At 34.0% G+C, this 19864-nt stretch overlaps 2 protein-coding genes across 2 annotated transcripts in view; both read right to left on the bottom strand.

Moving 5' to 3' along the window:
* Positions 1-220: 220 nt before the first annotated feature.
* The window catches only part of LOC131940928 (uncharacterized), a 31963-nt gene continuing 12319 nt past the window's right edge, over positions 221-19864 (bottom strand). The window contains exons 5-6 of the mRNA XM_059299850.1: positions 1022-1121; positions 221-421 (exon numbers count right to left, since the gene is read on the bottom strand). Of these exons, the coding sequence (XP_059155833.1) occupies positions 346-421; positions 1022-1121 (176 nt within the window). The 3' untranslated portion in view covers positions 221-345. The remainder of the gene's footprint in view (positions 422-1021; positions 1122-19864) is intronic.
* Positions 11805-14493, bottom strand: LOC131940927 (uncharacterized). Its single transcript, XM_059299848.1, has 2 exons — positions 14354-14493; positions 11805-13661 (listed from the first exon to the last, which is right to left on the bottom strand). Exons 1-2 carry the CDS (start codon positions 14409-14411, stop codon positions 13030-13032), a joined length of 690 nt encoding a protein of 229 aa, XP_059155831.1. The 5' UTR covers positions 14412-14493; the 3' UTR covers positions 11805-13029.

Consider the following 19864-nt stretch of genomic DNA (forward strand, 5'->3'; position numbering starts at 1 on the left):
GAAAGCACTACACTTGGCGGTCGTAAGAGCTGAGTTTCTTTATTCCAGCACATCATTAGCAGGAATCTTTTACATTAACAGCAACATATTTTTTAACCCACTATTCAAGCTCGACTTTCAATTTTTACTTAATATTCTTGGTAAAAATATCAATATAAGTCCTATGTCTCAAACAACAGCTCAAATGAAAAAAGAAATTCACAAACAGAAAATGTTTCATTCACTGCTTGTATCTTTATAATTATGATGGTTTAATTAACAATAATTAGTATATCATCACATTTTGTAATTTCACATACACAAATCGTACACTGAAGATTAAAAACTTGATAAACAATGCACGTTTCAGAGATCCTTCTTTATTCTTTTATTCCCTTCTATAGATACAACTACACTGCCTTCTTTCATGTTCCATTTCACTCTGCAAGTAGACATTCACATTACTTATAATTATACGCACGCTTAGGTACATCCACATTTACATTTACAAAATCGAAACACTTGTTATTTGAACAGAAGGAATTCAATAGAAAAAAAAAACTAAATTGAAATAAACAAATAAAAAATGCTCGTCAGGTTTGATGTTTAAAGTAGTTGTTTTATACAATTTCGATCCAAATCGGTATTAAAATTATTTTCCAAACTAGACTCAAGAACAAATGCATTTTATCATCATAGTATAATCATGTAAAATGACTCCCCTCAAACATATGTGAGCATTTTTATTTTTATAATACTTTGTTGTTGTTATAGGTCTTTGGAGGTTAGGCTAGAATAGTCTAGAGTCTAGAACTCAGGGGATTTGCGTGTGTGAGTTAACCTAGGGTATTTATGTGTTGTTTTGCCAAGATAAAATGTGGGCATAAAAGACAACATGAGTGGTAGGATTGTTGACGGAAGGGAAGTGGGCACAACTAGTAGAAAAAACGTAGAGCAAAATGTGTTGCAGTTGTATAATTAGGGGTTAACAACAGGTCACCACTATTGTAGAACAAATAAATACTTATGTTGATCAACTTACCTATAACCTTTTTTGTCCAGTTGTTCATAAACTGAAGGTTGAATCTTCTTGCCAGTTCCTGTGATAAACGTCACATCCACTGGACCTGACTGCCCACTCACTGAAATATTAACGTGTGTACGAGTGCACATTCGTGTCTTCAAGGCAATGAAAACAACACAAGTAAAACCTTAACAAACTCAATGACAACAACACAAGTAAAACCTTAACAAACTCAATGACAACGACACAAGTAAAACCTTAACAAACTCAATGACAACGACACAAGTAAAACCTTAACAAACTCAATGACAACAACACAAGTAAAACCTTAACAAACTCAATGACAACGACACAAGTAAAACCTTAACAAACTCAATGACAACGACACAAGTAAAACCTTAACAAACTCAATGACAACGACACAAGTAAAACCTTAACAAAACTCAATGACAACAGTTTAATGTAAAACCTTAACAAAACTCAATGACAACAGTTTAATGTAAAACCTTAACACAACTCAATGAAAACGACACAAGTAAAACCTTAACACAACTCAATGAAAACGACACAAGTAAAACATTAACAAAACTCAATGACAACGACACAAGTAAAACCTCAACAAAAACAATGACAACCGTCTAAAGTCAAACCTTAACAAAACTTATGACGACAGTTTAAGTTAAGCCATAACAAAATTAAATGACAACAGACTAATGCATGAATTATATTCCACCAGTGACAACAGTTCTTCCAGACAAGTTTAGACTGAACAAGCTAAACTCTACTCACGTGTCTCAAAGGCCTGCAATGTTTGTCTGACTCTAGTCAAGGCTTGTTCAACTGACATCGATCTCACCTTCTAGTTAATGACATAGCAGATATCACAGATAGAAGGTAAATTAGTATACTTTATTTTGTAGCGTTTCACTTTTCTCGACTGCCATGTATGAGTTTAAACATGATTTTTTTCGTCTTAAAATAATATATACAAAAACAATAAATCTAAACTTATGTGTATATTTGTATTTATTTATAACAGTGTGTTAAATAATGTAGAAAGATATTTTATTTAACAAGTTACTCTACTTTTAAGTTAACAAAGAAAATATTAAATATATCAAACTTACTTTGGCCTGTCCAGCCTGTCTTTAAAGTAAACTACCAACATATTTAAAAATGAAAAAGGAAGTTTATAAAGTTACCAAATAAAGAGAAAAGCAAACTTATTTGAATATTTTATTATATTGTCATGAACTATTATAAATATACAAGGAAGAGTAGCCTACGCCATTTATAACAGCACTGCAAGTGTTAAAATTTTTCTTGTACACTATGTCAGTGGCGTAGCAAGGTATGGTGTCAACGGTGCGGCACTTAATGGTGTCATTCCCCCCCCCCCCCGTAAAAAATTATATATATATATAAATATATATATATATATATATATATATATATATATATATATATATATATATATATATATATATATATATATATATATATATATATATATATATATATATATATATATACATATATATATATATATATATATATATATATATATATATATATATATATATATATATATATATATATATAAATATATATATACATATATATATATATATATATATATATATACACCAATATGGATATTTACTTATATATATATATATATATATATATATATATATATATATATATATATATATATATATATATTCTAAGCATACTGCATAGCTTCGCTTAGGTTTTCAAAAAATTTTGAGAATTAGAATGATTAATTAATTGGTGATTAGCTGTTATGTGGAGTGGTTTTTTTTTTTTTTTTTTTTTTTTGCAAAGACAAGGTTTATTACTATATTCAACTGTATGTTTTATTTGATACATTTTGTTTTTAATTGTTAATTAAAAAAATGGTTCAAGTGTGATTTTAAGCGTTAAAATATTAAGAAATCAAGCTGTATTTAACTAACATAGACAGTAAAATAACGTAAATATATTTGTTATAGTTGGGATCGCTAACTCTCGATGTGAATGTCACGTTACCTTTGTATCTTAATATTTTAGTTATCGCTCTTGACTCATTGTGTGTAGTTCCTGGAGTGTAACTTTCTGAGATGAATTATATGGCGGCATCTGGTCAGATCGTTGCCCGTTCTTCATTAGGATTGTAGTGTATGTGGTAAACACACAAATCAACTTACTCTGATAAAAAAAAATTTAACACCATGTTCTGGTAATCTACATTGGTAGTTTAATTTAGTATTTTTTTAAGATAATCTACATAACATAATATTAACGTAATACAATAAACAAATGTTAATAATACATTTTTACTCTAATACAGAAAAAAAAAATAATGTCTATGCATTCAAACTTAACCGTAAATTGTGAAACCAAAGGCGAATACAATATTGTTACCCCACCATCCTGATATGTAAATTACAATTTGTCTAGAATCTAGAACCTAAGCATGGATATGCTACATGAAGTATCCCATATGTGATTTATAGTTAAGGATAATAGGTTATTCTTTTTTAATCAATAGGAAACGATAATCAAAGTTTAGTTATCTTTACTGGACACTACATTTTATATTAAGTTTTCTGTGATCTTGTTGTAATTTTAGCCGTCTATGAAGTACAGTAGCAAGCAGCTGATACGTTGTAGACATTTAATTAAATCAAAACATTGAAGAGTTCAACATTAATGGAGAAGATGTTACACGTACTTGACAAATCACATAATGTTATCGGGTCATTTTGATAACAATTTGATGTGAGAAGTTAAAACTACCTTAATGTAGCAAGCTCATGTCATGACGTATTCACGCTCGGGTTGTGTTAAATGTTGACACAAACTTGACGTCAGTTAACCATACATCTTCGTCCTAAATCTTGTCAAGATGTTTTTAAACAAACTTGACGCGACAATGCAACGAAGACAAAATGTCTTCACATTTTCAACATGATTTTCTAGATCGTTGTAATATTAACACAAGTAACAACTTAACCCGTCGAATGTACCAACCTCTCTCCATCGCCACTTTTGTAGTTTATTAAGTGTCCTGAAATGTATAGGATAGTGTCTTGTTATTTCAAGGCTAAAACCACAATAAACGGTGTGTGTGTTGCTTTTGTAGTGGTTTGTGCCGTAAAGTTTTAGTTTGTTGGTACCTATCATGTTAAGTGGGTAACTTTTTTATTCTTGGAGTGTTTATGGCCTTTTTTTTTCTCTTTTTTTTGCCTCAGACATGTAATTTACAGCGTCAGTCGTGTGTTCGCTTTAGTATTACAGTTTTCATCATCGGCTTGTGAGGACTGAGACAGATTTACAATAGTAATATTTCTTTCTTACTTGAAGCCTACTTTCATTCATTTAAGGTGGTTTACTTATACATAGATCTAATACAAAACGTCTAAATATAAAAAAATAAAATAAATAAATAAATAAATAAATAACAACCTGAAAATGCAAATGTGTAATTAAATGATGATTCAAGGGATTTTTTTCCCTCGGCGTGGTGGGTGAGGGGGGGGGGGGACGGGGTGGAATTTGGGTTCTTAAGTAGAGCTGAAATAAATTTGTGATTACAGAGAATTAAGTTTAAACAGTCTGAGTAATTGTATGTCATGCTAGCATTGGTGGTGTAGTCGCAAACTTATTACTCGCAAGATTATTAGAAAGGTAAAGGCTTTCATTAAAAGTATAAATCAAATATTATACTAAATTCACTTTTACAATTAAATTGTACAATTTCAGTACAATACATAAAATAATTTATAACGAAATATTTACTTAAACGAATGCTATACTTTGTGATTTTTGTTTTTCTTTCAAATAGTAAAAAAAGAATTTAAAACTTATTACTTTAAAAAGTTACCTTCCCTGTACATATATCAAATTACGTAGTCTTAATTTACTATTTACAAACATATATAAGAAAATACTTCATCTGGACAAATCTAACGACCATTACATATAAGTAAGCATGTATATACGCATGTGTTTATGTATTCACATATATTTTTATGTACCTCATCCCCCCCCCCCATTCATAGATTAACACATAAGTTATTACGATCCTCAACCAAATCGTTTACTTCAGGCATATTTTGCAACGTTGAGTTTTTGTAACTTCCCCCCACTCACCCCCACGGCAATTGCTTTAAACTATGCTCAGATATAACACTAAATACTTTTTATCGATAGACGGTTATAAATACAGCTTGATGTAGCATGTTTTCTCTATCATTAGCAGGTTTACGTCTTGGTGTCACCCCTCCCCCCTCCTCTTCCCTTGTCAGTATTTGTCAAGTTTGCTCTTAAAAGACTATTTAAAACTCCAATTAATCACTTAATTAAGTGGAATCATCATTTTTCTCTATATATTACGCTATTTTTTGCATTGGTGTCACCCCCCTAAATAGTGTCACACTGTGCGGTCCGCAACCCCCCCCCCCCCGCCCCCCCTCTTCGCTACGCCACTGCACAATGTCACTGAAGACAAGATCTGATATAACCAGATTAAGGATCGAATACTTTTCTTTTTTGTAATGCTAAGCTAATACAAACATTTCAAACTAATTACCGAAAATAAATGCCATATCCATGTGTATATTTTATAATCACATTACACATATTACAGAACGATAAATTGCGCTGATCTATATACTAATAAAACTCAAGTTTATTTACATGTTTGAATATTATTTTTTTTGTTTGTCTATTTGGTTACAGGAGATAATCTGCACAATGTGTAAATGCTGTAAAATAGTATTTACGTAGAGAACAATGTTATTTTCGACTAAACTTTTAGGTGCGCGGACCTTTGACCACACGTGCTTTGACCATAGGTGGTTTGACCACAGAGGGGCTTTGACCACAGCGGGGCTTTGACCATGGGGGTTTTGACCACAGCGGGGCTTTGACTATAACGGAGTTTTGACCATAGGGGGTTTGACCACAGGTGTTTTCTCAGCAAATTGTCTGTGATCACAGGTGGTTTGTCAACGGGTGTTTTATAACAAGCGCTGTGTGCGGCTTTGATCACATGTGTTTTGTCTATATAGGGTTTTTGATCACAGGTGTTTTGTCTTTATAGGGTCTTTGATCACGTGTGGTTTGTCCAATGCTGGCGTTTGATAACAAGCGCTTTGTCCATTTATGGTAAGGATTAATTTTAAAAGTTGTGTAATTATATTTTAAATTGCGGCAGGATGTAATAGTATGTTAATTCATCTGTCATTTTGTTAACCATACAAGTATTACCTCCTTGACTATAGTGTTGGCATGTCTTTTTATCCTTTTTATCCTTTATATATGTTATGTATTTTCAAGTACATCTACATTATTTATTTGTGAAACTTGTTATACGTCGGATTATTTAAGTTCCATTTATATTTAAAATAAATCTATGAGGTCTAGTACCAGCCTTTATGTGAAGACTAAAATATCGTTCAGGACTTTTTAAAGAAGGCATACATATTAATTTCTATTAATGGACTTTCAGAAAACATGTATTAAATGGTATCAATTGTATCATAAATTTATATGAAAATATCAGTTTATAATTTCTATTTTAAATTCTATATATTATGCCCCCCCCCCCATGTGGTCAAAGCCCCTATGGTCAAAGCCCCTATGGTCAAACCCCCTATGGTCAAAGCACTTGTGGTCAAAGCACATAGGACCACCTTTTAATAAAAAAAATAATTTAAAGACATTAATTAATGTATTTATACATTCTATGGATATTGACCACTTTAATTATAAAAGTTCAGAACAATGACATTACTTGAGTGACGTCACATGATTTATTTACTTACTAAAACAATACTGGCGACGTCCTTACAAGATTTTATTGCCCTTTCAAAAGTAAGGATACGTCAGTTTCTATTTTTATAAGGTTCTAACACTATTATCAATTTTCAACAGCTCTTTTAATTTGAATATGCAATAAATTTCTCTAGGTATATAGTCTATATCAGCTGTCGAAGGTAGGGAAAAGGTAATTCTAAAGGTAGAATCTAGATCAAACCAAAATTAATTAGTTAAAAACAAATACCACTATAAAATCACAATAAATCATTGAGTTTCTTTATTAAACTATGTTAGTCATTAAATATGTGATATAAATCTTTGCCTTTAAAGCTTAAATGCTCATCTTATTCTACATCTAGATCTAGACTTAACGTAAATTCTACATCTATAATCGAGATCTAGAATTTATATACTAAACTATTTCAGGCCTTAATTTTTTTTTTATAAATCTTTGTTTGTTTTAACTATGGAATTGGCTGATTTGGGATATTTACTTTGAAATAGTACTAGGGCCTATTCGCTTCGTAAATGAAGTTTCTTACGCAGACTAAAAGTAAAATATATAATTAGGAAAATACGTAGGTGATTCTATGAGCCTAGATAGCGAAGGTGATAGTGTAGTAGGTTACCATGCGGATGGCACGGATTCGTAAAACATAATGTCAAAGTTAACTTTTTATTTTTTTAATTTATAGATATCAATGATAGAGTTGCCCATCGGAACTTGGTGGGATACAGGACAGTTGAAGTAGAGTTCATCTGTTTCTGTGTCTTCAGCATATGAAGGGATAGTGTGATCAGAGTCGGAATCATTTTTAAACGATAAAAACATGTTGTCTGAGACTTAGTGGGACACTGGATAGGTTAAGTAGAGTTGGGTAGGTATAGAGTTCACCTGTGACGTCAGCATATGAGGAAATAGGGTGGTCACATCCATGCTCAGCCGGAATCGGTGTTTTAAAAGACAAAAACATGTCTGAGTTGGGGAGACACAGGGCAGGTGAAGTAGAGTTCACATGTTTTTGTGACCTCAGCATATGAATGGATAGTGTGGACAAACCCATGTTCAGTCGAAATCGGTGTTTTTTAAAAGACAAAAACGACTGAGGTGTGACGTCTTTTTGAAGTGGATCTGGTTATTTTGTTATGATAAGTGACAAAAGTGATGATTTTTATGGATGACCCCCGAAACCCACAGTTATCTAATGATTACGGGTAGTCTAGCTTGAAACTAAAAACAAAACATTCTGTTTTGTTGTTTCGTAAGACTGGACTATATTATTAGAGGCATTATTTTTATAGCTATATTCGCATGTAAAATCTGTAAATTATAACAGTGTTAGCTAAATGGTCGATCACTTGAATTCGACTCATAAACAGACGTTTGGTCAAATTTAGTTTGTTAAACTCTTGTTTCTGACATCAATAGAACACAAAGCCGTAAGGCTGACATCATTAGACCACAAACTGATGTACATAATTTGACCACAAACTTGTGTAGTCTACATCATTTTTGATCACAGGACAATATTTTAGTCAGGCTCAACCAGTCATTACCAGCCACTCACATTATTTACTTCCTACTATTCGTTTTTTCCCATTAATATTCGCATCCTACCATCATACCCATTAGCATCACACGGTCGTACTTCATACACTTATCAATTACTCAGAGCTAGTCATAGCAATTCACTAAACGAAGCCGGTGACAGCCTTTAGTCAAACCGTGAGTCACTAGCAATGTTACCGTTAGTTTGTAACTTCAGGCATAAGAGGAAACTACAGTTTATGTTGTAGCTTTCACATTCTATTGTGTAAATTAATAAAACTCGAAAGCGTATAATAGATTTGTACATTTTTCCATGGGTAGGATCCAATAGCGTTTAGGGGGGGGGGGGGGGGGGGGGCTGAGGCTACTGCAGTCAGGGGCCACCGATTTTTAGGGTCCAGAAATTTTCACTTATTTTACTTTTACTATAAAAATCAATATTTTAATTAAATCACAATTTGTTACCGTTTTTTTTTTACAAAATGTAATATATAAAGCTCAGTTCTGTATGTAACGCATATGTTTGTCGTTGGTCTTCGATGGATTAAAGTGTTATAATATTATCGTGCGCATTTCTCTAAATTTATGAGTTAAAAAATTACTATTGAAAGTGTTGGGAAATAATTTTCATTTTTCAAATTATAGTAATAATTGTCTGCCTGTTCATTAAACACAAGTTTTAAAAAAAATATCATCTTTTACAAAAATTCTAATTATGTCTTTATTTAGTCCTATAGCACTTACTTCCCTTTGATAAATTAGAAAAACGCAATTACTTCCCTTTATAAAACCATTGCATTTTGTGGAAAAGAATTTACTTCTTAATTACTTTGTTTTGGTGTTGCGAAAAAAAAATAATTACATAATTAGCGGGGATTGATCAAGTGCAAATGTTGTAGGTATTTTACGGATAAGCTTGGAGTATTAAAATTGTTCATTAAATTGAAACAGGCGCGTTCGTTTAAGTGAGTGCAAAAGACTATGAATAAGTTGGGGTACTATAGTCGTTCATTAAGCTAAAACAGGTGATTCCGCCCCGGGCGTTTATGTTCGCGTTAGTGTTTTCTTTGTGTTTAGGTGCGTTTGCGTTAGTGGTTGCGTTTTGATTTGGTTCGTTTTTGTTCTTTCTTTTTTCGTTTTTGTTTGTGTTTTTTTCTTTAGGTTTGTATTTGTGTTTTTGGTTGGTTTTGCGTTTGGATTTGGTTTGTTTTCGTTTGCTTTTTCGTTGTTTTTTTGTTGGTATTGGTGTTTGTGGTTGGGTTTGTTGTTAGGTTTTTGTTTTCGTTTGCTTTTTTGTTTGTTTTTTCTTTGTGTTTGTATTGGTGTTTGTGGTTGTGGTTGGGTTTGTTGTTAGGTTTTTGTTTTTGTTTGTATTTGTAATTGTGTTAGCGTTATGTTTGCGTTTTGTTGTTTTGGTTGGTTGTGGTTTGGGTGGGCAATGCCGGGTTTATGATGATTACTAAACACACAGGTAATGGTCTTTAACAGAAAGGTTTTTCACAGAAGCCAGAGCAGGGCCTGGCCGGGACGGCTAGTATCATATACGTGCACGCAGTTTAGTATAAATATCAGCTGTCATCACCTCCAACTCAGAAGTTGTTTATATTAAGCTGATGATCCCTAGAATAACATAGTCCGGACCGGCGTTCTCTTACGTCAATAAAATGATTTTAGAGTTTTAAAAAATACCACAAACAGCAGCATAATTCAGACCATAATGTCCAGGGCTTACGATTGACCCTCTTTAAATCAGTAAGATAGACTTTAAGTCATTTCGTCAGATGACGCCAGATTGTGTAGTAAGGGAGTAATAATAAAATAAAGCACATTTCTTAGACAAAGGGTCTACACTGAGGCGTAGCGAGGGGGGACGGGGGGGGGGAGGGGGGGGGCATATGTCCCCGGGCGCCGACCTTAGTCGGGCGCCAAATTAAAAGTTTGAGGGGGGGGGGGGGGGGGGTTCAAATGAAAAGTTCGAGGGGGGGGGGTGCAAATCGAAAGTTTGTCCCCGGGCGCCGGGAAGGGTCGCTACGCCTCTGGGTCTACACTATTTATTAAATCTCACTCGCAAGCATTATTACAAGCAGCATTGTAAGGGGCCCCTAAATTCGCCCCAAAAACTCATTTTTTTTATTTCTACAGGCGATTATTTCCGTTAGATAATTCGTTGTTTTAATGTCTAAATTACAGGCTATTCCTGTCCCGGTTCCAGTGTTTAAAGCAGCTGTCATCGATTCCCCATGGAAGCTGTTTACCTAAAGCGACTCATCTTAAACAATAGAAATACTTTTTTTCTGGCACAATAATGGGTTCACCAGAATAAGTCAGTAAAACAAATTTGAATCCCATTAAAACAAACTAAAAAACAAGATTTACTACAAGTTTGTTTATGATTAATCCGCCTAATTGTTAATAAGAAATAACCTGCTAGTGTTAGACCGTAACCTTTAGGCCAGAGCCCCCCAAAAATATAATATCGCAGAAACCTACTGATCCGGCTGTCTGCACCGTTCAAAAACACAATGTTTTTGTTAGGTAAGAATTGTGTTTAGAGTATGTTTTATTGTAAGCGACAGGTCGGATATTAACGATGTTGTATGTGCCAAATTAACAATAATTAAAGCCGAATATAGACGCCAAGTGTTAGAAACAATGACATGGAGGGGTTTATCTCAAGAGCACCGAAATTGAAGTCATGAGGCCTTAGGTGAAGACGGTGGGCGTGATCTCAAGCACCGGTCTATTGATATTTGAATCTCTGCTGGTTGAGCGTGGCACTTTTTGATTTGTAAGATCAAGTCAACAGAATAGTGTGTAAACAAATATTTTCAATAGGATTTCCCATAAATGTTTTGTGAATTCTAAACAGTAATTTATTACGTACATAGTATAAATCGACATTTTGTCGTAGTTTTAGTTAAAAAAGATCACGTCCGCCGTGACATCAAAATGACGTGACTCTTTTTAAATAATGTGTTGTATTTCTATTATTTATAATTTTCTTTCAATATAGTATAAACTATGTGACTGTGTGGGGGTAGTAATTACTAACTCGAAAGTTTCAAGTTGCTATCACGACCTCAGTGAGTACTTTCAGCTCAAATAATTAACGGACCAAACTATACTTTATTTGCCGAGGTCTCTTAAATAGTTGAAATATATTTCATCTGCACCATAAATCACAAAGGATAAATGGTTAATTTTACGATTATTTTAGCCCAAGAAATAAAACATGACATAAACATGCAAACAAACTAATCAGGTAAGTATAGTATCCCTCCAACTTCAATTTTAACTAATTTTTGTGTTCATTTTAGCACTAGGTTTTTAAACCACTTTATAAAAAACGACTGCATGGACCAGTTTACAAGCCTTTACATGAGACATTTCTACACGCAATACAAAATCAAAATTTTATTGCAAAGCTTTTATTAAAATAGAGTGAATTTTACATATCTTGAACAGCACCATACAAATTAAGCAGACCCAATAATGAATTCAAATAATTTAAAGCGTAATTCTAATTGAATACCCCGACAACTTCACATTTACCATAACCTGAAGAGTTAGGCCAATGAAAGAAAATGATACGGTACAACACTCTTTCTGGTCATAGCCCCCACATACTTGTTTTAGAAATTCCATGGCTTAGTTTCGTTTTCAACGTGCTTTCACTTTCCATTTATTGGTAAGCTTTCCATTGTGTTAATGCTAAATTTGTTTAGGAACAAGTGATACACTGAATTAGCCGAACATTTTGGTGCATAAGAGTTGTAGACGTGTAGACCTAAATCATATATTTAAACATTGTGAAGTTATTGATCAATAATTGGAATTAAGACTAAAGCTTATCATAAATCAAGTTATTTAAAAAAACTCTTTTTTAAATCATTTTCGAAAAGAAAATTATTCGTCTATAATTTCAAAATGTTTTTTCTTAATGTATCAACGTCTAATAGATCGCCACACTTTATAACTTTATAACAATTATCTCCATTTTTCACTTTAAACATTGACTAAAATCCATGTATAGTGCAATAATACTAGTATAAACTCCGTATAGAATGCAAAGATACCAGTTTAAAATCCTTGTAGAGTGCATTGATGGTCTCTAGCCTTTGTACACTAGTAAATGATTTGTATGTGTTTGTTCTGTATATGTTCGTGGAGATGGTTGCACATTTTTAAAATACATGTTTTATTTCGTACATTGTGGCTATGTTTTGTTATGGATTGAGTATACCTGTTAAATGAACCTACGTTTTGTACCAAAATAGGATATAACTTAAAAGCACAAAGGTGAAAAATGCAAAGTTCTTTAGGTTTAAAAAAGCTTAAATAAAGAGAAACACCTAAACAACTAACTTCAAAACTCAAAAGCTCCAGTAGATAACCAATGTTACAACAATATTCATTATTTTCTTAAGTTATACATAACAACACACTTAGATATATAAAGTAGTGTACAGTAACTTCACGTAAATTAATATTAGAAAAATGTTGAGGACAGAAATCTCTTCTAAAACAGCAAGTTTATAAGTAAAATAATATAAGTAAACACATTATAAAAGGCAAATAAACATGCTAATAAAGTTAAACTACTTGATTAAAAAAATGATAAAGCCGGATGTGTAAATGCACATATATTCTAAAAGAGCAATATTGTTAGGATTATAATTAACCAGAGCAAGAGACTTGGCACCATCTGTGACCCTGAATCTAAAAATACATTCGGGTTATTAGGGTCACAGTGATACGAGTCAAGCTGTGGTTGGGAACACAAAGCTGGCCACAATGGACCCTTGATAGTTTCCTCCATCACCTGATAGGTGGCACAGCCACACGGTCCTAGTGCTGGTCTCATGCACGAGTACGTTGCTTCATGTGTCTTGCACATTTTTTGTCTAAAGTCTGTATCAGAAGACATAGCTATCGCTATCAACTTATTCTGTACGCATGACGAGAATTTAGGTGATTGACTTTTGGAGCATTTTTCATTAAACAGGGTAATCTTCCTGCAAGCGATGGCAACCACCTCTTTTGTCTTGTTGGGAGAAGCGAGGTAACCGCCGAAATTAGCACCGATACAATCTACTCGGCGCTGTAGATAACAGCTCATTGCTTTAGCAGCATCGTCGGGTTTTCGACACATCTGTTCATTGACGTACGACATTGACGTGCTTATGTTGGCCGGGAAGGTCAAGTGGTTCTCTGTGTAACACCGCGCAACTTGTTCCAACGGTTTGTTGCAGTCTTTGCCGTCACAAACATTTATGAAACCTGTCGATGTAACAGAAATTGAAGTATAGATTACATATCGCTTATCCATTTCGTTATAGTCAGTAATGAAGAAGTAGTAAAATTATTACATTATTACAATGCACTACTTTCAACTGTAAAATGTAGTTTATTTATTTATTTAAAAATGTCGTCACCAAATTACCTCGTATCATTCTCCCCTAAACACCGCAAAGAAATTGCTCTTTAGATTACAAAGAGAGCAATAAGGTATGTTGTTGGTAAACGCACATTGGCGTGGTTTAACTAACATTTAAGCGTTCCCATCCGTTGAATGTTCACTACCGGGCGTGATAGTTTAGCGCCTCTTATATTACCATTAGTATACTATTATATTTATTATTTTATTTTTAGTGTAAGCATAATGTTCTTGACAAACAGCTGAATATATATATATATATATATATATATATATATATATATATATATATATATATATATATATATATATGTATGTATGTATATATAATATATGTTAAAATATTTTTCTACTAATTAACTATGCCTCTACTTCAAATGGGATTTTCATTAACTATCATTACCTAAAATAGTTTTCTATCTCTAGTTAAATAATTATGTCGTTCCTTCAAACATGAAATATTTTCCATAAACGCATCATTGATATTTTTTGTCTCCTTTATGTAGCAAACTAATTAAACATGAACGAAACTCACCGTCCAGTAGAATTAATATAACAGCTATATATAACACAGACACACAGACAGAAGCCATATTGGTTATACTTTTCTTAGGTTGGGTGTTGCAGCAGAACTAGTTCTCTTACAACAGATGTAGCTCAACTAACTAACGCCTTTTCCCCGCACTTAGACTGTGTGAAAAACTTTTGTGTAAACACTTGTGTTTATTAAGCAGCATATATCCGGCATTGCCCGGATCAGCGGCGGAACTACAGTGCTGCCAGACCCGCAATGCGCGAGGGGGGGGGGGGGGCACGCCATTTAGGGGCCCGTAAGCGACTATAATAAATTTTTTATAGTTAAAAAAAATATTTTCTTGCATTTTTGACTTGACGGTAAAAGCTTTTGTAAATAACAAACAGATCTACTACAGTAGTGATGTTGTACAGTAGCTAACACATGGTGTTGCGTAAAAAAAATATACATGTGCCTGAGCTGAAATGTGAAAGATAGGCAAACGTTCAAAACACTTCAAGACTTATTTCCCTTTTTAAATAGTCAAATAGACCAAGAAGAACCAGGTGTCCCGCCCCAGCTGTTGTTCATGCATTTAGGTCAGAAAGATATTAAGGAAGTCCACTGGCACCAGTGTGGGTTTAATGTTTTTAGAACGATTAGTGTGTGAGTTCCAGTGAAATTAAATATGAAATGTACATACAAAAAAAAAGTTCTAAATCTAAAAAAAATATTCAAAACATGCAAATGCACTCACACACAAGACATGATGTAATTTGTTTAAATTGAAAAAAAAACCTTTTTTTTTCAAAACCCGATCAGGCCAGAAATGACTAATACTAATGTTTATATTCTGTGTTTGAATACATACATACATACATATATATATATATATATATATATATATATATATATATATATATATATATATATATATATATATATATATATTATATAAATGGCCCGTTGAGGAAGAATACAACGGGCGCTAGGTTGATAGTGCTGTCTGTTTTCTCTAAACTAAAACCAAACCAAAATCATCACCTTCATTAAATTTAACCGGAAAAGAAAAATGACAGAATCGGTTCTTTAATCGGATTTAAGCCATACTCCTAAACCTCGCACCTAATCTAAATCATGACAAAAGTCGCATTTAGAGTTTCCTTTTTGCCACTCTACATGCCCCCCCCTCCCCAAACACACTCCCCAAAGCACATCTACCGTCCCATTCAACGAAATAGAATTTATATAGAAAATATACTTTCACCAGTGTCCGCCCCCTGCCAGAAAATTTAGTCCATCCAGCGTCCGCCCCCCCCCCCCCCGCCGGCGAAAAAAAGTCTGAAAGAAACACCGGTCGTATTTATATATCATATAGACTAAAGGTAGAGCCTGCTTCTATAATTAAGACTCATTACCTCGTTTCCTACTTTTGGCCGACAAACTTCACTCTCACAGACAATGTGTCTTTCAGATATTTTTCCTTGCGTGGGGCACTTGAATTTTTGCATGGGCGAATAAAATTATCCGAAGGGGGAGCCTGACACTGTTAAAATTATAATATATTTTCTACATAAATTATATTTGGGGGAAGGTGGGGGTTCGCCCCTACCAGAAGAATTGCATGAAATAAACTCTGCACGCAAACCACTTTTAAGATTAGACACATGAATTAGACCGTAACGTCAGTCTTTTTATTATAGAGAGTGCGGGGTGGCCCTTTTTTCTAGTTTCGCCTCTGGCCCGGATTTAGGAAATATATTACTTTTCGAATCCTTAACCACACCCAATTGATACCAAACCCAAAACACAAAAATAAACGCAAACGTAACCCAAACAGAAACGTATACACAAACCAAAACAAAAATGCAAACAAAAACGCAATTAAAAGAGCAAACACAAATGAAAATACAAAAGCAAACATTAACACACTCACAACGCAAACATCAAAAGCAAATTCAAACACAAACACAAATACAAACGTAAACACAAAATCAAAGCTAAACGAAAACAATAACGCAGAACATAAACTCAAATGCAAATATAAACGCATAGTGCTCACAGCATAGCCAGAGGCGTAGCTATAATTTTTGGGCCCCTATGCAAAAACTGTTAGTTGGCCCCTTCATCAGCCGCTATGCTGCAACGGCATTAAAAGTGAGCAGCGAAGAAATCGACTACTACCAGAGGCGTAGCGAGGGGGGGGGGGGGGGGAGCGGGGGTGCGGACCGCACCGGATGACACCATTTAGTGGTGTGACACCAAGCCAAAAAATAGCAAAATATATAGAGAAAAATGATAACTCCACTTAATTAAGTGATTAGTTCGTGTAAATAAAGTGTTTTAAGAGGTTCATATGGAAAGTTTGAGAGAAGGGGTGCAAATCGAAAGTTTGAGGGGGGGGGGGGGTGCAAATCGAAAGTTGAAAGTTTGTCCCCGGGAAGGGTGGCTACGCCTCTGGGGGGTGTCACCATTAAGTGCCGCACCGGGTGACACCCGACCTCGCTACGCCACTGACTACTACTACTGAAGTCAACATTAGGGAGAGGTTTTAATTAGCATAAATACTCTGTCCAATTTTTTTACTCGTCCTGATTGTACATAAAATTATATTGTATCATTATGTAGTCGCCTACCATGTAACGTTAGTTACATTTCGTTTTATATCACTTTTATATAAAATAAACATCGAATGTAAGCCTGTAATTTAAAAGTAACCAAACACAATATTACAAAGTTGCTTATGCTTTATTTAGATTTGTTTTTTTTTTCTCGCTTTTCTGTTTGCAAAATGATTAATAAGTTCCCTGAGGTTCAATTTAGCTTCTTCTGTATGTTCTATACTAAGGATAGCCAGCTAACGTAGCCTAATTTTACTAATAGAATTCCTTTTTAATATTTGACCATTTTAAGTTTGCTAAATGACCTCTCAACACTTGCTACTGATACATGAAGATTAAAATACAACTAGAAACCTGTAAAGATTTTTGAAAATTCACTTTCTAAACAAGTGTACTTCGTGAGAAGTAAATCTGCAAACGTTTTAATTTAAATATTTTCCATCAAGTCATTCTTTGCAATTGAAATAGCATTCAGAAATTGAATTTGAAATTCAGGACAATTTATCTCTGGATACAGTTTTGGAAATTTTTCACGAATTTAAAATATCTGCCTCTGGTAATTTGACTATGTTTTTTGGTTCGAGTAATCTAAAACAATTTGCCACACTATGCAAACCTATGAAACGATCATTAATTTGAGCATATATATTTTATTGTGGTCTGTAAACTGTCGTCACGGACCGCTGCTTTCACGAGAGATGTGTGTGTGTGGGGGGGGGGGGGGGGAGGAGGATAATCGTCCTTCACTAGCTACTGATAGTGTTTTAAAGCAAAATATTTTCAGTCGCAGCATTGGTAGTGTCGAATTCACAAATTATGAATCACTGAAAAGTAGAAATTAAACTAAATAGCGGCGTATGCTACGTCGCGGGTCAGTTCGTCCGTAATAAAAGCGGCCAGGTAGTGTGTCAGTCCGTCTGTCAGTCCGTCAATCCGTCATTCCTTCCGTCATTTTTGTTTTAGTTTGCGTTTTGCGATTGAGTTTTGTGTTTTCTTTTGTGTTTTCTTTTATGTTTGTATTTGTGTTTGCGTTTGTGTTTCTGTTTGGTTTTTTTCTGTTTCCAAGTTGGTACATTTAAAAAAGATTCACTGTGATAAAGCACAAGTATATACCTATTATACATAAATATATATTAGCGTGGGCCACTATCGTTGCGACTGCAATTATAAAACTCAAGGGCATTTGACATGTTAACTTTGAATTTACAGTTTGTCGTTTTATTGTGACTTATTATTATTTTTTGAATATAGAAATCAAGTGTCATTCTATTTTTTTCGAGTGCTTGTGGATACATGTTATATTTTTCCATCTGGTACACGAATAAATCAGAGATCTTCCAACACGCGACTTGACCTCATACCAAGTGCAAAGCACGGAATCTCCAAATATAATCCACCACACCAAACTGACGCATCTTTTTATAAGGTTTTTATTAAAAAAAAGAATTCTAGATATAGCCTCATGCAGAAGTAAGTCGCATTAAGAGACTTGCACATTTTTGCTTCAATTTCTGAACTATTCAACTTATCCGTGTTATACAAAATTTTGTGTAAAGTAAACAGGAACTAATTGCCTTGGTTTTTTTTTTATATAATTGCACATTCACGTACGACAGCGACGTGGAGACTGAACGTCCATGATGGTCGGAACGGCTAAGTTGTTGTCTCTGTAATATCGTGCGACTCGCTCAAGTGGTTTTGTTCAGTCAATCTTTCCACTCGTATGTAGGAAACACGTTGAAGCGGTTAAGTGGAGCCTAGTGCTAAAAGTACTTAAGTTAATCACATTTTCGTGAAAATATAACAAAGCTTTGATCGTTATTCCTCTATTTTAGCTCTATCTTATGTACAAGTATTAACACTGAAGTATTTATTTAAGAGGCTCTTTCAAACAAACATATAATTTAAAAACGTTATGTTTTATTGTAAATGTTAATCTTTTAACTCATTTATCTCAAAATGTTTTTGTGACTTAAGTACTTTTAGCACCAAGGTCTTCATCGTTTTTAAACAGCAACTCTTTATGGATAGTGTGTAAATCCAAACAATGCAACAAGACAATCTTGTGTGTGTGGGGAACTATTTTAATATTGGCCCTTCATTGACTCAACATGATTAATTACAGAGCAAATCGAGCATGAGTTTAAAAACGGGTGAGAAATTCGCTCGGCTTTTTTAGATGAGGTAAGGTAATATCGTTCATCGGCATCTAAGGTCCACCACTATATACAAAATTTGTTCGATGCAATATGTTTAAAAATTAATTTAGTTTGTTATGAAACAAAAGCAATTTAAAAAAATGGAACATGTTCGAATGGATACTCATTTTACAAATGTTCTTTTAAAGTTCTCGTATGTATGTATAGAAAAAGTATTGTAATTGTGCAACAATCAAAATAGTTTTACGTTTCCCAAAATAAAAAAAAAAACAGTTTTGAATTTTTTATCTGTAAATATGTGTATCTGTGTGTGTGTATTTGTTAAAGTTTAAGCTATTTTGACGGAGCTTTATGTATAACTAGCGAGCCTGTCCGCGCGCGTTGCCAAGGATAGCCGGGAGCAAATCGCACCCTACCGGGGCGTCGGTGGACGCGCCTGATTAAGTTTAGTGAACGATTTTAAGGCCACATAGTGTCTATAGTTATCGCACTGTTTAAAAAGAATGTAAGCGTCATAGCACTCACGGGAGAGCTCAGGGCGCCAAGTTGTACACTGTCGGGGCGCCGGCGAACGGGACTGATTCAATTTTATGAACGACTTTAACGCCCCGTCTTATCCATAGTCTATCGCCTTGTTTAAAACAAACTGAAGCGCCCGAGCGCTCACAGGATAACCAGGGGCGCCTTAGAAAGAAATAGAAATAGAAATCGAAGCGGATGTAAGAAGATTAAATTGGTAATTTAAAATTTTT

The sequence above is a fragment of the Physella acuta genome, unplaced genomic scaffold, assembly GCF_028476545.2.
Source record: "Physella acuta isolate Inbredline_101_S28 unplaced genomic scaffold, ASM2847654v3 ptg000335l, whole genome shotgun sequence".
NCBI classification, from domain to species: domain Eukaryota; kingdom Metazoa; phylum Mollusca; class Gastropoda; family Physidae; genus Physella; species Physella acuta.

Excerpts from the sequence above, each read along its gene's own strand:
- LOC131940927 (XM_059299848.1), bottom strand. The coding sequence starts at position 14,411 with ATGGCTTCTGTCTGTGTGTCTGTGTTATATATAGCTGTTATATTAATT. Across the intron at positions 13,662-14,353 it reads TATATTAATTCTACTGGACG|GTTTCATAAATGTTTGTGAC; the intron begins GTGAGTTTCGTT and ends TTACATCGACAG.